The sequence below is a fragment of the Aplidium turbinatum genome, chromosome 17, assembly GCF_918807975.1.
Source record: "Aplidium turbinatum chromosome 17, kaAplTurb1.1, whole genome shotgun sequence".
In the NCBI taxonomy this organism is placed as follows: Eukaryota; Metazoa; Chordata; class Ascidiacea; order Aplousobranchia; family Polyclinidae; genus Aplidium; species Aplidium turbinatum.
In genome coordinates this window covers 17,655,835-17,681,530 of record NC_137488.1, presented here as the reverse complement: position 1 = coordinate 17,681,530, position 25,696 = coordinate 17,655,835, and the positions used below count along the sequence as shown (strand labels likewise).

At 37.8% G+C, this 25,696-nt stretch overlaps 1 protein-coding gene across 3 annotated transcripts; it reads right to left on the bottom strand.

Annotated features, from left to right (window-relative positions):
* Positions 1-2,994: 2,994 nt before the first annotated feature.
* On the bottom strand, positions 2,995-24,166 carry LOC145786603 (aminopeptidase N-like). 3 transcript variants are annotated; one of them, XM_082598289.1, is made up of 22 exons: positions 24,016-24,166; positions 22,858-23,204; positions 21,317-21,501; positions 20,689-20,836; positions 19,670-19,798; positions 18,711-18,837; positions 16,086-16,240; positions 15,708-15,821; positions 15,400-15,603; positions 14,968-15,033; positions 13,939-14,135; positions 13,225-13,304; positions 12,059-12,186; positions 10,896-10,951; positions 10,170-10,317; positions 8,056-8,129; positions 7,219-7,329; positions 6,670-6,837; positions 5,543-5,683; positions 4,723-4,801; positions 3,541-3,705; positions 2,995-3,249 (listed from the first exon to the last, which is right to left on the bottom strand). In XM_082598289.1, exons 1-21 carry the CDS (start codon positions 24,092-24,094, stop codon positions 3,556-3,558), a joined length of 2,886 nt encoding a protein of 961 aa, XP_082454415.1. In that variant the 5' UTR covers positions 24,095-24,166; the 3' UTR covers positions 2,995-3,249; positions 3,541-3,555. The 3 variants fall into 3 exon arrangements, with proteins under 3 accessions (XP_082454415.1, XP_082454414.1, XP_082454416.1); XM_082598288.1 differs by having other exon boundaries at positions 2,995-3,705; XM_082598290.1 differs by lacking the exon at positions 6,670-6,837 and having other exon boundaries at positions 2,995-3,705.
* Between the last annotated feature and the right edge of the window lie 1,530 nt (positions 24,167-25,696).

The following is a 25,696-nucleotide window of genomic DNA, read 5'->3' as shown; positions in this document are numbered from 1 at the left end:
GCAAGAGATCAAATAAAAAGGCGACAAAGCCAGAGACAATAGCAGGGCTCCACCTCTGATCTTCTGACGTTCCAAATAATTAAATACAACGGATTAGCGGTGGCCGGTGGGAAATTTCTAAAATGGTTAACAGAAGGTGCGAAATTACAATAATCCACTCCATAATGAATTGTTCACATGTACCAGACTAAACGAAATTATAAACACGTTTCGCGGGCCGCACACAATTCAAAATTGGTACATCTTCGTGGGCCGCACAATTTTTCTTCGCGGGCCACATTTGGCCCGCGGGCCGCACGTTGCACACCCCTGAGTTACTGTATTCAAGAAATGTCAGCAGTATTTGAATATTAAGGTGACCCAAAGTGCCATGCCGAAACTTTTTCAACGTAAACAAATTTAATGAGAGAAATGAAAGTAAAAAGATCGCTTTTTTTTCCAAAATTCATCAAGGTAATCTCGGACCCCCAAATGCTTTCTCACAGACCCCCAAGGGGTCCACGGACCCATGTTGGGAACCATTGATATAGTGTAATAATAGCCAAATAATGGCATTGCCAAATAAGGAATTCTGTCCTAATCTGAGAAAAGTTAAAAGCAGTTGAAAACAAAAACTTGCATTTTGGAATTTTTTTTAGTTCTGGGTAAAGATCAAAACTTTAACCTTATTCCTAAGTCTAACCCTTACCTTAACCCTTACTAACCTTAATCCTAACTCTGGCAACACCTGATAGTAACTATGGCAACAAGTGGGTAAAAATAGCCACTTTGTTAATGTAAAAGTAAGTCGAAATACGGTTAAAATCGGGTAGAAAATCACAATAAAAAATGTGGTAATCTGAGGACAAATGTGGTAATACAAGTGGTAATCTAGCTTTGTAAGAGTGGAAGCACTGCAAGGATGACTTTTTTTGGTTGAAACAATACAAAGCGAAAAACAAACTGGTAATTCGTTTTCTGCAAAATGAGCAACGAAGCGAAATTACTATCTATCGAAACAAAAGCAAGGGATAATTTTGAGTTGACACAAGATTTTTAGTTTCTTGCTGCCATTATGCTTTCTTTCTCGAGGTTTTTTGTTGTTTGCATTTCGCTGAAATTAAATAAACAGAACTAACAAACTTACAGTGCCGTATTTCATAACTTTATTGGTATTTTTTAGAGAAAAATAATCGTAACATTTTTGCAAAGCATTTAGTAGCTAGAAAGTTTGGCTAATCCCTGACAGTATCAAAAATTTCTACCTTCAGCGCTTCTACCTTTTTCTAGACCTCTGCTATGTTTGGCATATATTTTTTTTTTCCTTGTAATGGTCAGGCATGGCTGGCCCAAAAGCTAAAACCTCTGCCAAAGTTGAAACCTCTCCTCTAAAATCAACAAGGAACTCTGGTTGGTTTTCTTTATTGTAAATGCAATGCTTGGTGTGTTCGCTGCATGAACTGACAGACCGTGACGTAAGCATCAGCTGAGTGAGCTGACATGTTTCTGAGGATTTCGCCATCAACCTCAAAGTTGTACAGATTCCTTTCGCTGGCTTTGTGTCAACTGAGACTCGTGACTGGAGTGACGTAATGTTTCTTGTTTGGAAACCAGTCAAGCGGAACAAAACATTCAAAACTTTGTGCGATTGGCTTGGAGAATATTTATTCAACGTTTGACATTGTTGAAACAGACAACATTCGGATTGTACATGAATACGAACAAACAAGCTGGCACTTTGCAAAACTTAACTTCAATTAAATCTGTGCAATTTTGTTACTTTTGTTTGATCTTTAACAATCCTAGTACACGCCTCATAGAGTAAGGTAGCCAGGAAAAACTTGAAGGTCGAGGCAGGCCTTCCGAGCAAGTAAGCTAGCTGTGGGAGGGGATTTCAACAAAACAAAATGCTATGTAGGAGGTCTACTCTACACACATTAATGTCGATTTGCAAATACATCGTAAATACAGTTAATTTTCTGTGTTTTAGGGAGGTGAAAAACGCCCCCTCCTGAATCCGCCACTACGCGGAGCCTATTAGCGCGAAACTCGTCAGCGCGAGATTTTGATTGGTTGAATCTTTATCCTCGGACTGGGAAAGCTTCTTGCAGAGCTTAATCCTGGCAGTTTCGCATACTTGTAGAGGCTTTGAATCACTGAAGCAGGCCGGTCGCGAAATTTTTTTCCCACCAACTTTCTGTCTCATTTGCATATTTCTGTAAGTGTAACTATAACTGGTTACCACGCGGCTCGCGTAACTGTTTTTATCGATTTTCGCCCTCACAGCAGCCGATTTTCGCCTTCCAAGTCCAAATCTAAACATTGAACTTGAAAAAATACATAGCCTGGAGACACACCTAGTCTAGTCAAGTTTAAAAAAGTTGAGAAAAGAAATTGATTCTGGTCACTAGTCTATAAGTAAGATTTTCCGAATTGATTAAGAATTAACCCTAATCTATTAACCCTAACCTTACTTTTTTTGAAAAGCTTTTGTGCAAAAAATATTGACTTCGATGGGCGTCGAACCGATGTCCTCACGATTTTAAGGCAAAAGACGAAGCCACTGAACCAAACGCACCAACGAAAAGTGTTTGCATTCACACGGTATAAATACAAACTTTATGCGAAAGAACAAAAAGTTCGTGGGAAAAAAAATTTCGCGGCCGGTTACCGAGATTGATAGAGTGAAGTTTCCGATTGTTGAAGTTTTGTTGCCTGGAAATTACTCCATCTATTAGATGCCGCTGAATGGAGTGCAATCCTTAACGTACTTTGCTCAAGCGCACACCCCGAAAGTCGCACCAGCGCCGCTTGATATTGAAGCTTTTTCGTTCCAGAAGTCACGCGCTAACCAACTGAGCTATCGGGGCGAAGTCACGCGCTAACCAACTGAGCTATCGGGGCGGAAATTATACATCAATTATACACAAAATAATGTAGAAGATACACTTTAGAATCGTAGAATATCACAAAGTAGCTTGTTTGTCTTGTAGCCTATTGCAATGAATGCAAACTGTCTTTCACAGTGTAATTTCCAATTGACCTCATGAATGGCTATGAAATACATTGACAAATCAAAAAAACAAAAAATGATTGAAGAATCAGACATTTATTTTTAAATTGCGATCAATAAGCTTCAGGAATAGAAGTTTGCTATTTCCATCATAGCAGCGTGTTTGTCTTGCATTGACGATGAAATACAGCACTCAACCATACGAGTATTTGATTAGCTATGAAACATCTTGGAGTGTGAATTACATGATCTAAAACCTGAAACATTAAATATTGAATTGGATGGTGATATTTATCAACTGTTTTGCAACACTACAATATAATAGCCTACATTGAAGCGTATCAAAATAGTAGAGGCTACTATAGTAAGTCAATACAAATACGCTAACAGTAGCCTTTAAACTGAGTTTATTTATTGTTTTAACATAGTTTTGTTTAGACTTAGTCTACGTAACTTTCAAAATCAAAACGATTTTTTTAAAGCAGAGTAAATAGAAAATTCAGTCAGTGTTTCAAACGACTTCAAAGTTGAGAATCTTGTTCCCTTACAAGATATCTTTATATTCAAGCAAGAGCAACTGAAAACCATTCAAACAAATTATCTTCATAGTTTTGTCTCCAATCTATATTGGCTTGTGTTTTTTCTATTGCTTGATCGACTGCTCTTGCTGCAGATCCCAGCTGATCGGCTTCATTTTCCTTTAGCAGTTCCAACTAAACAGTTAGTACATCACTAAGTCATTGCATGCTTGTACCATTAGCGACACGTAAGTTATTCCTAGTTGTAAATTGGAATATAAGTGCGCAACTGCGATCTGGGTCATTTGAGTAGTGAAATTATATTCTTGCGCATTTGCAACGCTACAAATATCCAATTAAAAACAAAATCATTCACCACTCTGCAATTGAAGCCTTGAAATGATAATGTGCACAAAAAAAAATTACTTTCCTTATTAAATCAAATATTTGTTATCATCGTAACAAGGGGCGTCATGTTTGCAATTCAACGTCGTATATGCGTGGATATGAAATTAATTCGACTCATTCATCTCATACTGTATCTACCAAAACAAAATCAAAGGTTTTAGTGACTAAACCAAAACTTTTGTTACAAAATCATATTATCATAGCCATGGCCACCTAAAGATACGGCCTGATTTGTCACATTATGTAGAAATTTCCAAGTTTTTCTAACTTTGGGCGAACGTTTAAATAAATTTTTCTAAAAATTAGATTTTTACGCTTTCTTTATTCTTTTCCGCAGATGACACAATAGGTTTTAACATCCTCAGACGTCGAAAAACAAAGAAAATTTGATTTTGTAAATTTTTGTCAGACTGTTAATTTTCAATAACAGTCTGATTTTGCGTTTTTCAACTTATTTTTTCTCATTTGCTACTGCTTCCCAAGCAAGGCAACAAAAAAGTTTTTTGTCATTAGGAAACCGTAAAAAGTAAAAACATCTCAAAAAATGTCAGTCAAGCACTAGCAGTAGCTGTAATAAAAATCTGCAAAATGTGACAAATCAGGCCGCATCTCCAGGTGGCCATGTCATAGCCTATATTTCAATTAGGAAATCAAACATTTTGGTAATGGTCAAATTTTCTAGATGGCAAAATGAAAATTTTAGGTTACCGTACACAAATAAAAAAATGTCTAGATCGAGATCCAGTTGAAATGAAGCCACGCATTCACCATCGCATGGACCAAGATTACCATCCTCAATCTCACCTTTCTCAGTTCAAATTCCGTAGAGAATCGAGCTGTGCAACCGTCAATGATTTTTCCAAAACTGGAGCTTTCTCCGTAACTGAAAAATATCGTTTTAACAGTTGATTAAAACAATCAATCAACAGTCTTTTTACCACTACCCAGGGCCGTGTGAGCACCATCGTGTTTACTTCATAATATTAAGCCTATAATTATTTCGTTAGTTTTTATGGAATAAAAAAAAAATTACTCCCTTAATTCACTTTCTGAAATTATGTTTGCCCAATATTGCTGGTTAGGTAAAGAAAATGTGGACGAACGAGCAAAGCGAGCGAAACATTTTGCAAAAATGGAAATCAAATTCTATACAAAATGTTTAAAATTACAAGCCGAAAAATGCTACACGAACTAAACATGCGTGGGATCCTAGACGGAGGTGGAGCTCCGGCTGGGGGGGTTGGGAAGCAATAAATACGGCCTTGCATGATTTAAGCTATTGATTATTATCGGAGCTTTTGTAGCAGCTTTTTTCTCTTTTAAACAGTCAAAAATTATCAAACAGACTAAAATCAGCGGGCCCGTAAACAGCCGTGCCCCCTCCCAGCCGGGGGGGCGCGGGGGCGGTTAACACGGCCCTGCAACTACCAATGATTGTTATAGAATCTTATATCTTTTGGCAATTGTATTAAATATATAAACTGCGTTATTTGTTTTTGGAAAGTACTGTAAGTTCAAGGGCCTAACTTACAATAACAATATTGGCAAAAAGTGAGCTATTGACAATGGAACTACAAGTTTCAATATAAAAAGAATCATAATGTGAAATGAAATTGCTTCGTACAATTGATACAAAAAGTCCCATTCACTGCGAAGAAAGTCCCAAGTTAGATCTCTAGCAGCTTCATTGTTGCACAGGCCAATCCAGACGTTCGGGGCGTCTTGCTTTCTCACGAACTCATCGTTTAGAGACATGTCTAGAAATCTATTAAACAAAAAAGTGCAAACGTTTTTAATTCTTAGTTTATTGAAGTGCCATGAACCAGTCAATAATTAAAATAGGAATTTTACAAGTAGGTTTTAATCAAGAATTCTTTATATCAGTAGCTATAGAGCTACGAGGAAAACGGACACCAGGCAAACGAAGATAAAGGCGGTAAGGTGGGTCCCATACTTGATTCAAGCGTCGGGTGATGAGAAGATAAGGTTCTCATTGTACTAAGCCTTCGGCACGAACGAGAGTAGGGTGGCAAGTTCCTTTCTCTCGGCCGCCTTTACTTCAGCAACTAAGCCCATCCAATTTATTACACCCTAGGTAGAGGTGAGCGGTGTTTTCAACAACCAGCTGAAGCCGGGAGTCGAACCAAGTTTGCATAATTGGAAAGCCAACGCCTTATCGGTTGCGCTATCCCACGAAGATTAACTCATTTATGACACGATGAAAGCAATTAGCCATAAGTTTTATTACCGGTATATGAAAACTTTGACTAAATATTCATGTTAGGCTATCGGTGTTTGGTTTAAGCAAGACAATTGAAATAAAGCCGGAATTCACGGAATCCTTTAGAAACCCCAACATAAAATCATCTGCATGAATTGAAAGTAGCCTTCTACATGGGTGCAAATAAATATCTCCACGGATTCGACTTTCATAATGCCCTAATGACGAAATTTTTATCATACAATAAGAGTCACTATTACAAAAACCTTAGCCTACTTCTTTTTCTTTATCAATTGCCTTACCTACACCAGGCATCGACGACCTAGGATAAACCAAGTATTCCTATGATATGTTTTGTGAATGATTGTTTCTGCCTTGTCGTTAAATTGTTTAAAATGAGTTTGTCTTTGTTTGCCAGGTGCTCGCTTTCCAAAAATTTTACCAGTTATAGAGAGATGCTCCAGTTTTTGCTTTCTTATTACAAGGCCGAGAAATTTATATTGTCTTGTTGTATTTATTATGAAGTCTACCTTTGTATTATCCACGGCTCTCTGGTGCATGTTAGTCCGTTTTGGAGTTTAAGTTTTTCTTGGGAATCACTTTCACTTTGGTAATTATTCCACAAGAGGTCCCAATAGGTTGTTCCCCCATTTTTCACAGCTTGGCAGTATACAGTTTCTCTCAAATTTGGGGATATTCTATAAAATGTGTCAGAAATTTTATGTGAAGGTTGTTTCGCATGTGATTATTGTAAAACAAAAGATTCGAGGCCAAATGGATTCGCAGTCGCAGACTATAACCAGGCTCAATTACAGTAAAAAAAAAGCTTTTTACAATAGCACGCACAAAGTCAAAACTTTACATAAGTAGGCAAAAGTCAAAAACTTCTTTGATTGAAACAACAATAGGCCCAGTTACAACACAATGTAAGATAACCAGTAGCAGCATAAATGAAGCATCTCATCTTGTCTCAATAAACAAAAATCATCGGATGACAAGATTTTGCAGGTTCATAACACCAGTATTCATAACATTGTTAACAAAAGTGAATCGTTATTCAAGCAAAAATATGATCTTACGTATTATTGGAGGGATCTTTTTGCCATCTTTTAAACTCCTCTATTGCCTGCGTAATGCAACTGGTGTTCCCGTATGTACACGCTACGTTGATAGCATTTATTCTCTGTAATCTAGCAACATGCAGTACAAGAGTTAATCGGCAAAGAAGTGGGCCTAACGCAAGGGTTCTATCCACTTTTAGAATTCGGGGGGGAGATGATTTTTGGACAGTGGGCTAAAATCGTCATAGTCATTTCAACAGCAACCTTCAACTTGTCTTAGTCATTTCAATCACTCCAATAAGTGTGGGGGGTGATCACCCCCTCACTCTCTCTTGGATAGAGCCCATCTAACAAGTTCAATTTAACATAGACCTGCGATGCGTTTAAGATGTGCATAAAGCCTTTACCAAAAACAGAAATGTAAACATCAGCCGAAAGTTGTAATGGACCAAAACTTTGTCATATGGTTAAGCTATTAATAATTAATCGTAAGCAATCAGGGTTGTCACTCGAGACAAAAACACCAGACTTAGGACAATTTAAAATAACTTCCACATCGATTCCATGTCTAAGCAATATTTTTAAAACTGGACACCACAACTCTGGACACCTAACAATAAAAATAACACACAGTAGGCTATGTTACAGCACTCTGGGAGAGGAAATAGATTGCTAAGGAAAAGGTAAGCAAAATTGCATGAGCCAAACCTAACAATAGAAAAAAACGCAACAGCACCAGTACACCTGTAAGCTAGGAGTGATCCGTCGCTTTTAATTTTCGGAGCTTTAAAATTTTTAATTTCAAACTCAGATTTCTATCAGATTTCATTTTATTGTAGGCTATAGACAACTCACTGTTCCAGGTGTTCACCACCATCATTCCAGGTTAGATGAGAGTATAACGGTTCCACAAGGTACAGAAGGTAATCCTTGGTGGATGAATATGCAATTAGTAAAACATTAAATGCAGTTACTACTACTTTCTAAAACCTCTACTACAGCCTGTTTTACCCTTACTGGGGGTCATCAAAAGGTCCTTATTCAAATAGAATTGTATTTGAATATTTATTTTGAATATTTATTCTATTTGAATAAGGACTTTCTGATGATTCCCAGTAAAGGTAAAACAAGCCTTAGAGGTTTTAGAAAGTAATAACTATATTTGATGTAATTTGCATTGCTTGACTTTTTTGCTTGGCATTGTGCACTTTTTGTAGGCCCTAGTATTAATAGCATTTATTGTTTAATTGTTATAACAAATATATCAACTAACAATTCTAATCAAATTCTAATAAACTTGGACTATGGTACCATACAAGAAAGCAGTGGCGTAGCCAGGGGGGGGTTGGGGGTTGCAACCCCCCCTTTGGCACGCGTGTGACGTCACTATATTGAGAATGATGCTTTCAGTCAAAAAAAAATTGCCTAATTTTAAACAAAATTGCATTAAAAGAGCGAGTTTTGCCAATACCAAACATTCAAACATCTCAGCCAGGAATTAGCAACAAGAAAACATAGAGACTTAGCTTTATTTCCGAAAAATGCCGAAGAAAACGTGATCTTATCCTTTTGCTATGCCACCGGACAGTATCATTTTATAGGAATATTCATACCCATATTTTTGTTGAAAATGCACCAAATTCAAAGTAATTTTTCAAAATTTTCTGCGGGAAACCCCCCAAACCCCCCGCCGCTGGGTCGTCAAAACCCCCCCTTTCAAAATTCCTGGCTATGCTACTGCAAGAAAGGATAACGTTACCTTATGAAGTTGCATTACGTACATCAGTGCCTTACTTCAATGTCTATGTTGCGGTTACTGGTTATCTTTGAAGTTAAATTTGTAGAACTTGTGGAAGAGTTTGGTTTGGTTTTTGACTTTTTATTCTCGGACTGACAAAGCTTCTGATAAGTTATATCCAGAGATGTAGGCCTACGTATACGCCGCAAATTTTAGGCCGCATACCTGCGGCGTAGACTTTTTGTTTACGCTAACGCTTGCGGCCACATTTTTTTGGATAGTTTGCGCTTGAGGCTACGCCGTAAAGTTTTCGCGTTTTTTAGCACATAGCGTCAACGCATACTTTTTAATGTATTTTTTTCGCTACAACACGCCAATACCTTCCAGCGCTGCAGTTGAAAGAATGTTTGCAATGGGCAAAGACATATTGGAACCAAAACACAGCAAAATGTCAGATGAACACTTTCAGATGCTTGTGTTTCTTCGTGGAAATTCAAAATAAAACTTGTTTGTTTCGAGTGGTTTATACCGTGTGAATGTGTGGCACCTAGCAAACCAAATTAGTTTACGCTAGCGTATGCGCTAACGCTGACGCCGCCAACTTTTTTTACAAGTTACGTTGACGCATACGGCGTATGGTTTTTCGAACGTTTGCGTTTGCGCTGACGGCGTCAATATTTTTTGTATGCGCGTACATTACTGGTTATATCCTAGTAGTTTTGCATACTTGTAGAGGCTTTGAACCACTGATGCAGGGCCGACGACTGAGATTGACAAAGTGAAGTTTTCATAGTTGTTGTTGAAGTGTTGTTGTCTGTGAGCTATTCCATCAAATAAGTATTCACCGAAGATCACTTTTCGAAGTTTAGAGGTTGCATGGTTCCATACGTTCAACGCAACTGCAGTATTCCATAGTTCCAACGAGTTCAGTGACTACAAAATGGTGGAAGACCACTAGTTGGTTAGTTGGTTTTGAATCTTTATCCTCAGACTGACAAAGCCTTGATAAGTTATTCCTGGTAGTTTCGCATAGGCCTACTTGTAGAGGCTCTTGACGCAGGGCCGGTTACCGAGATTGACAGAGTGAAGTTTTTTGATTGTTGAAGTGTTGTTGCCGGGGAATTATTTCCGGGGAAGCGCACACCCCGAGAGCCGAACCAGCGTAGCGTGATCTTGAGCCGGGCGCGCAACCACTGAGCTAACGGAGCAGATGACTTTGACTTTAACTTACCGAATAAAAACCATAAACTTTCGATCTTCCGAGAACTTGATCAAAATATTCCAAAACATTTAATGCACTTTGCCAGGGGATGTAATCAAAGTCAGCTCTTAAAAATGTCGTCGTATTCAGCGTCACTGAATAATCAAGCTTCCCAGATCTAAGAAAAAACACATCTTCAAACAGAATGACAATGCTTCTGATACTGTGTTTGTAATAGTAAAAAGGTGAAGGTGGGTCCCATACTTAAGTTCAAGCATGAGTGGATGAGAAGGTAGGGACAAGATTCTCATTACTTCAAGCCTTCGGCACTAACGAAAGTAGGGTGCTGGCCAGTTCCTTTTTCTCGGCCGCCTTTTCTTCAGCAACTACGCCCACCCAATTTATGACATCATGGGTGAAGGTGAGCGGTGTTTTTCAACAGCCAGATTAAGCCGGGGTCGAACCAGGGTTGCATGATCTGGGCAGCCTTATCAATTGCTCAGAACACATGTTGTTTTTGTTGTTATTCTTTTGGTCGCCGTCGTAATTTTGAAATACTAAAAACAGCGGAGAACAAGCAGCACTAACTCCAATCAAATCCAGCCGGAAGAAAGTTATGTTACGACGAGTTATCTCAGTGATAACAGCTTATTGAATACTCTCTTCAAACTCTACAAACCCATACAGTTTGCAGAGATTACATGAACGAAATAAAAAAAAATATGCAGCCCATTTTTAAAACATCAACCGGCTTGCCTTGCAAGATTGAAAGCATCATCTATAATTTGTCCTCGACTCTTTGCATTGATTTCCTGAAAGAAAAATAACACAAGCCTCAATTCTCGTCGCAGTGGAATCTATTTTAAAGCATTTTTTAATTACAAAAGAGATTGCCTGTACATAACGCAACTAACTACAGCAGGGTGTAATCTGGAAGAACTCGACGAGACGAAATAGTTGAATTGAACAAATGGTTTAAAAAAAGTGATTTGATAAATGAGTGAATTCATGGTATTCTGTCAGTCATGCTATTTCGTAATGTAATTAAAGTTAATATCAATAACGCTGCAGAATGGTTATTAAAAATTTTAGTCTGACACACAAAACAATGTTTTTTTTAGTTTTGAAGTGAAATTTACCCGTTGCTATGTTCAGTTAACCAAGGAAATCATTTAGACTTTAGGAGAGCCTTATGGTAGGTTAACAACACTACGCTTTTGTGGCTATGTTAAGTTACAGCTTTATCCACTTGAACTGTATTAGTTGAAATCAACGGGCCGTAATTTAACACCGAGTAAGCAATTATACTCCAGTGGTTGTTCGTTTTTGCTTCTTGTATTGCTTTACGATTGCTGTGTGGGCGAGTATTGAGAAGTTTTACATGGCACTCGAAAGGGCGTAGGACGTCGGTTCGACACCAACCTAGAGCACGCAAGTATATTTTAGGTAAACATCCAATAAAATGCTTCAATGTTGACACCATCTTGTCTTCTCAATCGCTTTATTGGAAATCTTTGACTATCAGACATGATAGGATTGAACGCGGCGAAAGATGATTTGAATATGGGCATCTTTTTTTAAATCTTCCTTCCTACTCTATTGGCGTAATGCTGGAAACAAGATACCTCGGAAGCTCAATCGCCTGCGGACTGGGGTGGGCCGTTTCAACAGTAGGCCTAACATATTCCAATGGGGCCTCGCCGACTCACCATCTTGTGCATGTGGCTCAGATTCTCAAACTGCACACCACGTCCTGTATATCTACCCCACGACAGATATGTGGACCTCACAACGCTCGATGAACACACAATCCATTGGCTGCTGCGCCTGGATGTAACAACGTGATCTGCGGCGGCCTTAAACGCAAGAAGAAGAAGGAAAATAGATTTGTACCGTAGGCCTACCGCCCTACGTCATACCATAAAGTTCTCATTTAACTTGTTGATGATCTTTTTCCAGTTTTCCAAGTCGTAATTTACTCTGTAATATCCGTACACCTCGTAATTTCCAATGACGTATTTGTTAGCAGGTACTTCAAGTATGAGATCTGATAAAGTTCAATGCAATTTAAAGTGCAGTCATGTGTATTGCCAATCAAAACTTAACTTTGTGAAGGTATTTATGTTTATCGAAATAAAAAATAAATAAAAAAGTTTTAACACAAACGACTGGGGCTTTTTGATTACATTTATAATTATAAAAACAAAAAACAATAAGCGAACGTTTTCGGCTAGTCATACAGCCCTTTTCAAGCCCATAAGAAAATATTTTTTTTAAAAGAATTCCATTCTTATAGGCTTTAAAAGGGCTGTATGACTAGCCGAAAACGTTCGCTTATTGTTTTTTGTTGTTATAATGTTATATGTAGTGTTGTTGCTGAGTTATATCTGTTTGTGGTTTAAAAAAGTTACTTCTCCACCAAAATTGAAATATTTTAAATTATTCAAATCTTATTTCATTAATCTTATGTTTCTCAAAAAAAACATCTTTGAAATTTCCTTTCAATCCGCTTCTGTAACGATTAGAGTCTTCACGACTGCTCGCAAGGGGTCTTGTTTCGATTACTGCTAAAGTGATATTGGAGATTTCAAATATGTTACCAACTGCAGTATTTCTTGCATTGTGCCATGAAGATAAATGAGAGTAATGCTGCATGCATTTCTTAATTTGTATTTCATACAACTGTGTTTCTAAGCGCTGCACTGCATGCAAGCCCAAGATGTTTGAATTTGGTTCGGGTGATATTATTTTAAACCTTTATTGATGATAAATTAATAATTAATAATATTACAAAAAGCACTTATTTTTTTGTTACATCTTTGAAACCTTTGAAACAACCACTTTGAAAGAGGTTTTAGAAAGTAGTTACTACAGTATATTTGATCTAATTTGCTATGCTTGGCTATTTGCTTGGCATTGAACACTTTTTGTAGTATTAATAGTATTAATTTTTTAATTTTTGTCATGTATTATAAAAGACATTGTCATAAAAAAAATAATAACGTAACAAGTGTTGGTCAAGTAAACTTTCATTAATTCATTATTTTATCATTTTGGCAAAATAGATAGGTGCGTGTTACAGTACCTTTGTCTGGAGTGAGCCATTCTAAAGTTTTCTCGCTGTCTCCTTCTCGCTTGTACCAAAACGGGACAACCCACTTGTAGCTGTAATAAAAGCTGCTTCAATTGCTGTTCTTGCGATTTCGAAAGTAAATTTTATGTATTGAATATTTGTAAAAGGGTTGTTAAAATATTACGTGGCGCCATACGCCAGTTGTTTGCATCTGTACACTACAAATGTGATGCCAAAAGTGAGGTGTGTTGTTAACCTATACGACGCAACTTAACAGTTGTGACAAGCCCCGTCAGATGCATCATAAGCTATGCTGTCTGAACAGCTCAAATTGTGCGGTTCACTAATTCAATGAAAACAAGATTGAATGACATGTCAATTGCAAAAGCAACATACTCGGAAAACATCACATAAAAAGAATTAAGAGACCAGTACGCCAATATTTAAAAAAAAATCAATAACACAATAAAAAATTGGGCTATGGGGATGAATTAATTGAAAGGGGCACTGATCACATTTTTTGTGCAAACTTCATATTTTGGCCAAGAACTATTTGAAAAAGAAGGTCCAATTGATTTATTTGGCTTTCTGGAAAGGTATTTCCCCTATTGATATACCAAATATAAAATGTATGCTTTGTGTGACCCTTGTCAGCTATGTGCTCTTATCATAACCAAAGTGTTAAATTTCTTCAATGATCTCGTTTTTAAACGTCGTTTCACTCACCTAAACGGACTTTCTGGCTGGGTCAAATCACCTTTTGGGTCCAGTAGAAACCTTTCTTGCTGAACGACTACAAGATTTGGGTTTGTTGAATGTTTCTTCATATTGATGAAGGGGTAACCCATTTGCAGCACCCAAGTGTTCATTGAACTCACAAACCCTCCAGGTGGGATGTTGGAATTATTGGTTGCAATTGCGGCCTGTCACCATAAACCAAGTAGGTTGTTGACATGTTGTTGATACCTTTTTACATAACTACAAATGCATCTTAGTGCTTGTGCTGTCATTATCAAGTTTGCCCTGTTGAGATTACTATCTTATACAAATCACAGACTTTTTTAACATATTTTGCATTCAAAGAACGTTATCTAATTTTTTTGGCATTGCATCTTTTTCTTTGCTTCCTAATTGTACTGTCCATGATAGGCCTATAATGATTTTAAATATTTATTGTTCATAAAAGCTTACTAGCTTGTTTATACACATAGCGGCGGATTCAGTAAGTATTTTTAGGGGGGACGACCGCTCCCTTCCTGGATCCGCCACTGCATGCACATGGACAACGTCTACAAAATACAAGCAAGCTGAACTAGTCTTTACTTAATTTTGTAAGTGCTAAGATTTTCATGTTTGTTGTAGTGATAGCTCATCAGTCCTTATTACACAACCGAGGAAATAAAAAGTTTTTTCACCAGCTTTCTCATCCTTGTCAGAAGATTATTTTAAAAGGACGGAACTGCTTTAAAAAGCAACCAATTTATGAATCATAGTAAACAAAATAATCTTTTTTTCTAGTTGCCAAACCTGATTGTTTTATTCACTGATTTTATTCGTTTGGTTGCATCCTACAATGCGAGAATCCCAGTAAATTTTGTGATCAGCAATTCTATCAACATCGAGAAGCCAGAAGAGAGGTTTATGAAACATCAGAAGCACTTTATTACTCAATTTTTAAATGTTTATGAAGCGTTCGTGATTATATTTTCACAGTTAAACAATTGATTTCTGGAATGAGTTTGCTTTGATACATACCTCCTCCCAGAATTGAAACAGTTGAGTATGTTCTACTGAACCATATGCATGTTCTTCAAGATAATTCTAAAAAAAAATAGTATTAAGTTGACAGTATGTGATAAATTGATGAAATACTCTTTCTTGAGGTGTGTATGCATTGTTCAATTAAATATTTATTTCCGCAGATTTGCCCAAGCTCAAAAGCTACTTGTAGAAACGAGCAACCTAGACTTTGATTGTTCAACTCACAAGATTAAAACATTGTTCCACATAAACCTACAGTCGACTTTTTGTCAAGGGCAAAAATAATCATAACAAATAATCATATACGTTTCGTCATAGCTCATGACTAGGGAACTGTGTTCCGAAAGCTAGTGTAATTCGATATTGCCACAACGAACTCGCAGCATCAAGCAACGATCATGCTGCTAAAAGCGAAAAATAACTGACCTTTAAACCTAATTTGAACGCTTCTTCCCCAGTGAAGTGACTGATCATCCTTATAACGCTTGCGCCCTTGCTGTAAGAGATGGCATCCACCAATGCTTGAATTTCATCGTTTGTGGTTACGTTTTCAGCAACAATTGGACGAGATGTGGCTAACCCATCCACGGTCATTGCGGTGTGCATATCGAGCAATATGAATTGATCCATCTTCAATGGCAAACAAAACAAATTGAAAATTATGAATCTCATCAAAGTAGGCTAGACCGCAGCCTACCTAACTAACACATTATTATGTAAAGCTTGTAACTTACAGCTCTCCATGTCGGTTCAACTTTATCTTGACCCAAATATTCAACAAAAGATGCGAATCCTTCATTCAACCAAAATTCATCCCACCATAAAGGAGTGATCAGATTACCGAACCACTGAAAAAAATGGCGGAATTATAGAAATTTTTTGCTGTTTATAGACTACCAATTGTTGTCATTATTTTATTGCTTCATACCCAGACAGCAAAACAATCGTTTTTTTACATTGATTAAACGTTAAATAAACGCTGCAGAGGTTTATTCAAGACGTTTATTTGTACTACAAATGTAGTAGGCTAAAGTAAAAAATTCGTAGCCCTGAACTTCCACGTTTATTGTACGCGGTATAGTTAAGGCAGATCAATCAAGAACGCTGTTTACCTGATGTGCCAATTCATGGGAAATGACTTGAACTACTTTTTGCTTGTTTGATGCAGAGTTCTCTAACGGGTCATAAAGCAAAGACGTTTCCCGGTATGTGACCAAACCCCAATTTTCCATAGCTCCAAACTTGAAATCGGGAATAGCCACCTGATCTGTTGGTTCACATGCTTCCATGCATAAGTTAATAAAGTTTGTGCCACAATAAGAAAACTTACTCAGCTCGTCCTCAATAACTTTACTTTAAGTTTATTGTTTATTGTTGCTGTGCCCAGGACAAAAGGGAATAGCCTTGCGTCTAAAGTAAGTCGATGCAAATTAATACAAATTAATTTAATACTTTTTTATACTTTTCTGTCGTACCAGGGCAATGCCTGTGGTTGAAGATTTAGATTAGGCGGACGCAAAGTCAATCTTCTTGTTTACCTTCAGGCATATTCTTAACGTCTTGCCAAAGACGCATCTGCATGCTTTACAGGCGTCGAACGGACGCCTTTTCGGTTGTGTTACATCAGGGGTTCTTAAACTGGGGTCCATAGACCCCCAAGGGGTCCGCGGACTAGTTTTAGGGGGTCCACGAAGGCCCAATCGAAATCTTCGTGTATAATTTCAAAAATAGAATAAATTTTTTAAAAGAAAAGAGATTAAGTTCAAACAACGCTGATGATTTTCCTCAGGTCATCGTTACTCATTGCTTTTTACATCGCCATGCATTAACATCTAAAACTCTCCCAACAAATTTGAAATAAATTTGGTCTGGTAGTGTGAAAATCGTTAATTTTATCAGAGCTTGTGCTTTGAACCATCGAATATTCAAGAGGTTATGTCAAGAAATGGGAGCGGAACAGGAAGTTCTCCTCTATCATACAGAAGTTTGCTGGGTGTCATTGGGACAATTTTGAATCGCTTATTTAAACTTCGAATGGAAGTTTCTTTTTTTCTAAGAGACAAAAATATTGAACTCTCAAAGCAGTTTAACAGTGAAGAGTTTATTCATGGGTTAGCTTACTTGGCGGATGCTTTTACTCATATGAATAAGATAAATCGTTCTGTTCAAGGCCCTGCCGTTACAACTATGGACGCTTCTGAAAAACTTACATGTAAATCTTTTCAAGACAAGTTATCTCTGTAGAAGAGGAGATTGGAGACTAACAACTATTCTATTTTCTCAACGTTTGGAAAATTCATGCTTCAAAATGGAACTGCAGTTTGTAATGCTCTACCATCTTCCCTGCACACAGACATGTGCAGATATTTGGAAGCATTGCAAAACTCTTTCAGAGGTTACTGCTTAGCCGCAGAGGATATTAAAAACACAGCATTGATACGTTACCCTTTCCTCGTTGAGCTGGAATCTATCAGTGATGAGGACCTTGCAAAAGATGAGTTCATTGAACTAAGGGCAATGGAATCATTAAGAATGTCCTTCAATTTGAAAAGTATTGGCGATTTTTGGAGTTCGTTGACGCAAGCATGCTCTTTTGGTAGAGAGCCATGGCTGCTTTAATCCCTTTTGCAACCACATATTTATGTTAGTCAGAATTTTCTTCCTTGGTAACTATCAAAACAAAGAGCCGAAACCGGTTGGATGCAAAGGATGACATGCATGTTGCCTATCAAAGACGAAGCCACAATGTTCTTGTTGAAGACAAACAGCAGCATCCTTCACATTGATGAAATTAAATCGAAGATATTAAAAAACAATCTGCATTCGCTATTTCTTCAATTTAATAAAACATAAATTTTGTTACCAATTCATTTTAATTTTATTGCGTTATGTCCAATTCATGCTGATCAGAAAAGTTTCTCGGACTAGGCCACAAAGGGGGTCCACGCAAACCAATTTTTTTTTTAAGGGGTCCGCGATCAAAAAAGTTTAAGAACCGCTGTGTTACATAATTGCCACAACTCTATTGCACAGCACAGTCAACATCATCACGACGTGGTACATCCACCACTTAACAACCGATAACTCAGCGAGTGAAGCACCCGATTTTATGTAGGTTACAAAAAAGGCAAGATCAATCAATGCTGGTTCGGCTCCAGAGGTGTGCGCTCAAGCAATGCATTTCAAGGACAGTTTTTCATTCAGCAGAACCTAGGAAATAAAGTAATTCATAGAAAGTCATTCTTCAAAAAGCGGAAACTTTATTCTGTCAGCCTCGATAATAGGGTCAGGATCAGTGGTCCAAAACTTCCACAAGCATGCCAAAGTGCCGATAATAATAATAATGTTATGGTTTTATTTATTGTCGCTCTACAACAGCTAAGGTCTTTTAGCGACAGGGCTCATTTTTAATTTATATCAGGTTTACGATGTTATCACATTATTACCCGACTCATTCTCACTGCGCTATGCAGGATAGAATACAATCGGTACCGTTTTTAAAGTCTTCGGTTTGACCCGACCTGGAATCGATCTCAGATCTACCAGCACCAGAGCCGAAGGCGAAACCACTCGGCCACTGAGCTGGTGCCAAAGTGCCGAATTAAACTCTCAAAGAAGCTTACTCTGAAGAAGAATAAAGAATCCCATAATCAAACACTCTTACGTGTGTTTAAAGAAACCAGAAAATGTGTATTGGCAGGTCTATGGAGTTGTTTACTTTAGAACTCGTACTGCACCTGATTTGGGAAGTGGATATTCCACACCGAAGTATTCAGCATAGTAGTCCAACACCACAGGGGTGATGTTACCGGCGTAGTTGACATTTCCAATACCAACCTGGTCAGGTCGGGCATAAATTCTTGTCTGAAAACGATAACTTAGTGTTATGCCATCACAGACCAAACATGCAAAAATATTTTAAGCTACTGTGTAGAGCCCTGCGTTTCACCTTAGGTCTTTTCAACGTTTGTTACCAACGTGTCGTTCTTTTGCATATATGTAACGCTACCCAGTAATTCAAGTAATTTTTCAGTTGTGCTTCGGGATTCTGAAGCGTGATTAAGAAATCGCATACCAATAAGCTAAAAGGATTCTTGCAACCGGCAGTGTCAATCACATATGCGTAGTTTTTCGTCTCTTCAATGTTATCGCCTACAGATGCTTGATGCCTCAATGACTATGTATATCGCGTTCTGGCCTTCAATTCAACAGAGAATTTTACTTTTGGTGTAGGGAGTGTGTCAGAGTACGGTGTAATTTTGGTGCAGCTCACAATAATATGATTTTGGTACAGTAGTGATATTACTTCTGGCTCCGTCAGTCAACGTTCAGTGTGCAGTTTCCTGGGTTAAACTTATGATTTGAATTATGTTCTGTTGTGGAAAGACGATTGCAATCTTTTAAGTTATGTGGTGACGATAAAATCATAACTTAAATGCAATAAAGAAGCCCAGACCTCGTTCTCGGATCATTTCTGCGGCATTGTCGCGCCCGAAATGTCGCTGTAGACTTAGTATTACAGCTAGGTATGAGCGGATAAGTTGAGTTACCTGCTGTCCGCTATATGAGTACTGATCTTACTCGAGCCTATTGTCATAAATTTTGTCTGTTTAAGAACTTTACCTTTTTTTAAAAAACAAAACAGCAATTGCAATAGAAAATTTTTACAGCGACATGGATTTAATTTAACCCATACCTTTATTTTTGGCTGAGATTGAGTAAAACTTTCCGTGTACCCAAATTGGCTGACCACAACAGCAAAAAGGTATGAGCTCATTTTTACAGATCTTTGAAATATTGTTCTTCTCCAGTCTCCATGAGTCTCCTGAGTTAAAGACAAAAAGTTACAGATTTTAACCTAGAAAAGCTCTATGGAGTTCTTAATACAACTGCCATATAAATTTCCATAATGATGTACTGTACTTCACAACGTCCAAGACAGACCATTAAGAGATTTGCATATGCAAAACGTAGGCCTAGTAAATCTAAAAAGGGATTCAACTTGTACAATTTTAAGCTTCTCTTTTCCACCAACATTGCAACATCACTATGGTATAGTTCTGAAAAACTCATTCCTCAAGAACTTTCTTTGTTGTGCTCTAAGATCCATATGAAATACACGCAGTAATCGACCAGGGAAAGAACTAACAAGAATTTTTCAAATCATTCCACGCTAATATTTTAAAGAAAAATAAATAAAAAGAATAATTGCCAACATTAAAAACGATTGGCAACGTAAAAATTGCAGGTGATTTTGGCAACACATTGAATATAAATACGTCTCACTGACACGTTAGTGAAAGTCTTCAGCTGTCATCCAGCCACACCAACTTTATAAAAAGTTTCATTCTTTCTTGCAAGTACCGTAGCCTACATTATGTCAAAGAAAAAAAATAATGCGACTTTTGATTTGAAATAGTTTGAATTGTAACAACATCAAAATTGTACAGTAACGATCTTTGTAATAATTTAGCCCGGGCCTCTCATTTGTACCGGACCAGAATTCTTCCAGCGCTGAGCAACCCAACACCGGGAGCTCCCACTCTCGCATGTAGGCATTGTCGGCCAGCCGATGTAAGAACTATTCGTCCACAGTAGGGAACATGTTATATTTGATTGCAGAGAGACAGTACGATATACGTCTACGGCTACGCGATAGTCACTCTCCCCCGCAGTCTTATAATTTATGCTAAACTTGAAATGCATACAACAAACCGTGATATTGGCCGGCATGTTGGACAAAGCAAAATAAGGGTCTTGATGCCACACAATGACGTCAAACGTGGCTTTCAGCGCAGGCTCATCAAAGCAAGGAAACGTCTTGCGGGCTTCGGTTGGCCACATTTGAGTGCTGGCGATCGTTCTAGAATTGCATAAAAATGGAAGAAAACTACAAAGTGTATCAAGATTAGATCCAGCAAATAGTTTTAGGGAGGTCGATTGCAACAAAATACATTAATGTGTCTACATGAATCCGACTTTGCAAAAACACCGTGAATACAGTTACTTTTATTTGTTTTAGGGAGAGGGCGATCGCCCCTCTCCCTGGATCTGCCATTGTTGTAGATGTGGTGTTTGTGAATTTCAATAGAAATAAAGGTACTTACCATACATTCCTATTACATAAGCTTATATCAAAATGATAGATGACTTAATTTCCCGTTATCGTTATCAATTTATTTTTGTACCTTTCAAAAGGTCTTCAAACAACACTGAAAAATTTATCATTGTACTCTAAATTGACCTCACATTTTCGATGCTTGGTCGCGATTTTGTTATTAGGGTTACCCCTGTTTGTACCCCTTACCCCTGTTTACCCCTGTTTGTAACTTACAAAACTTACATTGGACGATTTGCACTGTCGAAATAAGTGCTTCTGTAAAACCCAGCCAAGCCATCCGACAATTCACCTTTGAACTTCGTCTCAAGTACGTAATGCCGGCCGCTTAATAAACTCTCGTTCAATTCAACAATGAGATATTGGTTTTCTTCATACAACCATGAGCTCAAACTCTTCATCGGATCACCCTGAACGGGATTACAAGATAAAAGAAAATTAATAACTATTATACTATCGTAGGGGCGTATAGGCAGCACAAGATTTTGGAGGGGGGGTGTCACGATTTCTTTCTATCTCTTACCAGGAAAAAGACTTGGAAAGGTTCAATGACGTAGTTTAATGGGTCAAACCGAAAAGCAGTCAATTAAATGTCGAATAATTCTACTAGTGAAATGATAATCTGACTTCTTGAAGAACTTTAACGAACGGCTTCTCAAATAACTCTAATTTCGAACACAATTTATATCAGCACCAATTCTCATCTACTTGTATTCAATTACTTCAAGTCTCAATCACCAATAATTTCTGCATCAACTACCAATCCACAACTCATAGCACAACTCTCATAATCAACTCATAATAATAATCATAACACAAACTACACCACTATTTATAGTTGGTTTGTTCGGTCTAGTAACTTCGAGAAGGTTACGTAGTGTTGCATCACACGAACTCATCGTCGGTCACGTAGCATTGAGCGGCATAAACAAGCAAGTTTAAAGAAGTCTAAAGAATGTCACGTAGGGCCGAAGGTTGTAGAAAACACGTTACATAATACAGATTTCGTCATCAGAGGTTAGTTTAGGTCAATACCCGATAATAACACATCGCACCAGAATTCTACAACCAAAACAACACGCTCGTTGAAGATACAAAGCAAGCCATCGCGAGGCATTGCACCTTGATTGTGACAGGGAAAATAAGTATTTTTGCACATGTGAGTGAGCCCGGCAACGATTCATCAAAGACGAAGCACCCAGAAGGGGTCTAGAGGACCTCCCCCAAAAATTCTTGAAAAAAATACCTTAATTTTGCAAATTCTGAGTTTCTTTCAGCCTAAATCAAAAGTGAATTTTTTTCAAATAATGCTGTAGCCTAACAGAGTTTGAAATGTTTCGGGGGAGAGTTGTTTCCTTTTCCTTCTTACTACGCCCCTGTCATCTTATGTCCAACATATGGAGAAGGTCTAAGTGTGATCAGATGAGTTAATCAGGGAGTCCAGCAGTGTTTTTTGTAACCCAACATTGGATGCTTTTAAGAGCCCTGAATGTTTCCATAGGACACGAAAATTTAAAAACCCTGCGTGCGCTGCTGCTATGTTGCGTTTGCATCCATCTTTAGTGACAATTCCTGCTTTAGGGAAAAACTACTCTTTTCCCAGATGATTTCATTGGTAGGGTATAATCCTTTTCTATAAGGGCAGTTTTTTACATTTTATGTTTATATTTTAATTAAAAGGTGAACCTGTAAGCGAGAAGCTTGTTTATCGTTTTATCAATGTTATTAGATGCAAAAACACATGAAAAACATAGACAAAAACTTACGCCCGAAGAAAATACTTCCACTCTAGAGAAGTTCAGTTTGCTGCTGTGGATGACAATTATCTTTGTACTTTCTGTCACGTTAAAAGTGACTTCAGACTTTCCACTAAACCAGTACAAGCCGGATTGATCTGGTTTAAGATAAGGTTGAAGCTCAACAACATAATGCAAAGGCAGCAACACTGTCGGGAGCCTTTTACTTGACCATGGGCCCAATGGCACACCCGCCGTTGTTGATTCTTCAGAAGGTGACGTTGTCTGAGGCAGTGACGTAGCACCGTCGGGAATTGTGCAGTCACAGTCCGGACAAGAGGTTGGTGTTACTAAGGCGATAATCAATCCAACTGCAACTAAAACTCTACATCAGCAAACAATTCAATAAAGTTTGTTTTTATTTCTGATTATCACAACAAAATCAACAATATGCTAAACATAGCAGAGATCTAGAAAAAGGTAGCACGGTCACAAACACAAAGCTAAACCAACAGTTAACGTTTGTACCAAGCCTATGGCCTATAGTCCCTATACGTAATTCGGTTCTACCTCTTTCTAGAGTGTATAGAGTAGACCTTTGCTATGTTGACGTGTATTGTTTTCACTGTGATGGTCAGAAATAAATACACAAAACAAAAACAAGCATAGACCAAACTGGGGTCAATATTCACCTGGTAGCGCACATAATTTTTAAAATGGTGGCATATGCAACACTGCATAATGTTATATTATGACTCACTTCTGCAATCGTAGCCTACCACATCTAGACTGATCGAGTCAATATTTAGTTCTAATTTTGCTACATTATTATTGAACCTGCTCGGTAGCTTCGTGGTTAGTGCGCCCACCTCTGAGTCAGTAGACATGGGTCGATGCCTTATCGAGTCATACCAAAGAATTTTTAAAAATGGTACTGAATCTAATTTCTTCTTGGCACTGAGCAATGGAATGGATTCGGGTGGTAATGTACTTAGTTGCGCCTCTATACGGCTGCATTGTCACTGTCTGCTTTGTAAAGCGCTGTGGAGCAACGCATTCTGCGATAGATACAGCGCTATCAAAACCAAGTATTATTATTACACGAATTCGACTTCATTGTTTTGTAAATAGTTAGTTTGCCGAGTAAGGTTACATCGTTTATCCGAACAAAAATAATTATCTACTTACCAACAAGTAGAATCGTCCCAATAAACCATAAAATGATAGCAGTCGGACTCAAACGAACGCCTTCCTTCCTTTCTTCCATTGCTGCAACTCTGGTAGGTTATCGTTCTTCACGTTATTTAAAGTAGTTCAGTTGGCTACAACATGAAATCACTTGCCGTATAACTTTGTTGCATTAAGTCAAACCTTGCCTTAGTTGTACAACCGTTCTGTTACTTTGCGATTCAGTCAGCTAGGAATTTCACCAGGCTTAATTGGAGCTAGAAAACGTCTGAACATTGACGAAATAGTTGGCATTTTTGAGAGTCCGATTCCACAGCCCCTGCTATAAATACCTCTGCACATTTAGGTTGACTTAATTCTGACGACTACCAGCTCATTGGCCGAGTGGTTATCGACTTTGGCCCTACTGTTAGAAGATCTGAGATCGATTCCCGGTCGGGTCACGCCGAAAACGTTAAAAACAGTGCCGATCGTGTTCTTTCTTGGATAACGCAATGAGGATGTCGGGTAGCCTAATGATGTGGCGACTTTTCAAATATGCTAAAAAATTGAAAATAATCTCTGTCGCTAAAAAACTTCACCAATTGTTGAGCGGCAATAATAATTAAGTAGGCTAAACCATAACATTATTATACTATTTTGACAAGCTCCTGAAGAGAGTCAGACAAAAAATGTTGCATCTTCCTGCAATGACAAACCTTCTCCTCGCCAATTACAAGTTCTGTGCCACAAATCAATTCTTTATTACCAACAGTTTTTTTTTTCGAATCTGCAATGGCAACTGTATTGTATTGAGGTTTCTCTTTCATGTAATTTCGAAGCACATATTACTGAAATGGAACTTTACATAGTCTTTTCCTCCATTTTTACCTTTATCTTGCTCAAAAATTTTAAATAGAACAACAGTGTCATGATTTTACTATAATTACATAGGTTAACAAAATAGACTAATTTGTCCAAATTGCAAAAAAACAGGCAAACTATTGATTTTAGGTTATCCATGGACTGCACTACCCGGTGATTGCAAGTTGCAACACAATTCACCACTGCGGAAACACTTTTAAAAACTGGCTTAAAGGCAACGAGCTTCACTTGTGAAAGTGCTATTCGCAATTACTGCTACTTTTTTAACGCTAGCCTACTTTTGACATAAATATCTAGCTGGGGAAGTTACTAGTTACTTTTTAGGTCTGCTTTTAGCAGCGTTTCAATCTTATAAATATAGCCTAAATCTGAGTAGCGGATAGGCTTTAGAATTGTTAGGATAAAAGATTTTTCGCTGAGCTGGTCTATCAGTCATATATCGCTAAAACATTTTGTTTGCTTTTTCTTAGACAGCAAATCATCAATAATAGATGTTAAATCAATGTAAAAAAGGTGAATTGCTGGCTGGGTTCTTTCTGAATTGGCACTGCATTTGAGCGCTCAATGACAGCTGTAGACAAGCTACAAGCGAATGCAAGAGAAGGAAATGCAGCGTAGTGCTGTTGTCTGTAGTTTCAATGTTTACTCAATGCGTTCATATTGGCAAATGATTAACAGATCATTTCGCAGTGTTGTACGCGTCAATGAAATAAATTGACGACGTCAGCGTCAACGCGAATTGCCTAAAAACTTTACGGCGTAAAGTACTGCGTCAGCCACTTTGATAGGTGTATAGGTTATATAGCTAGTGATGGGG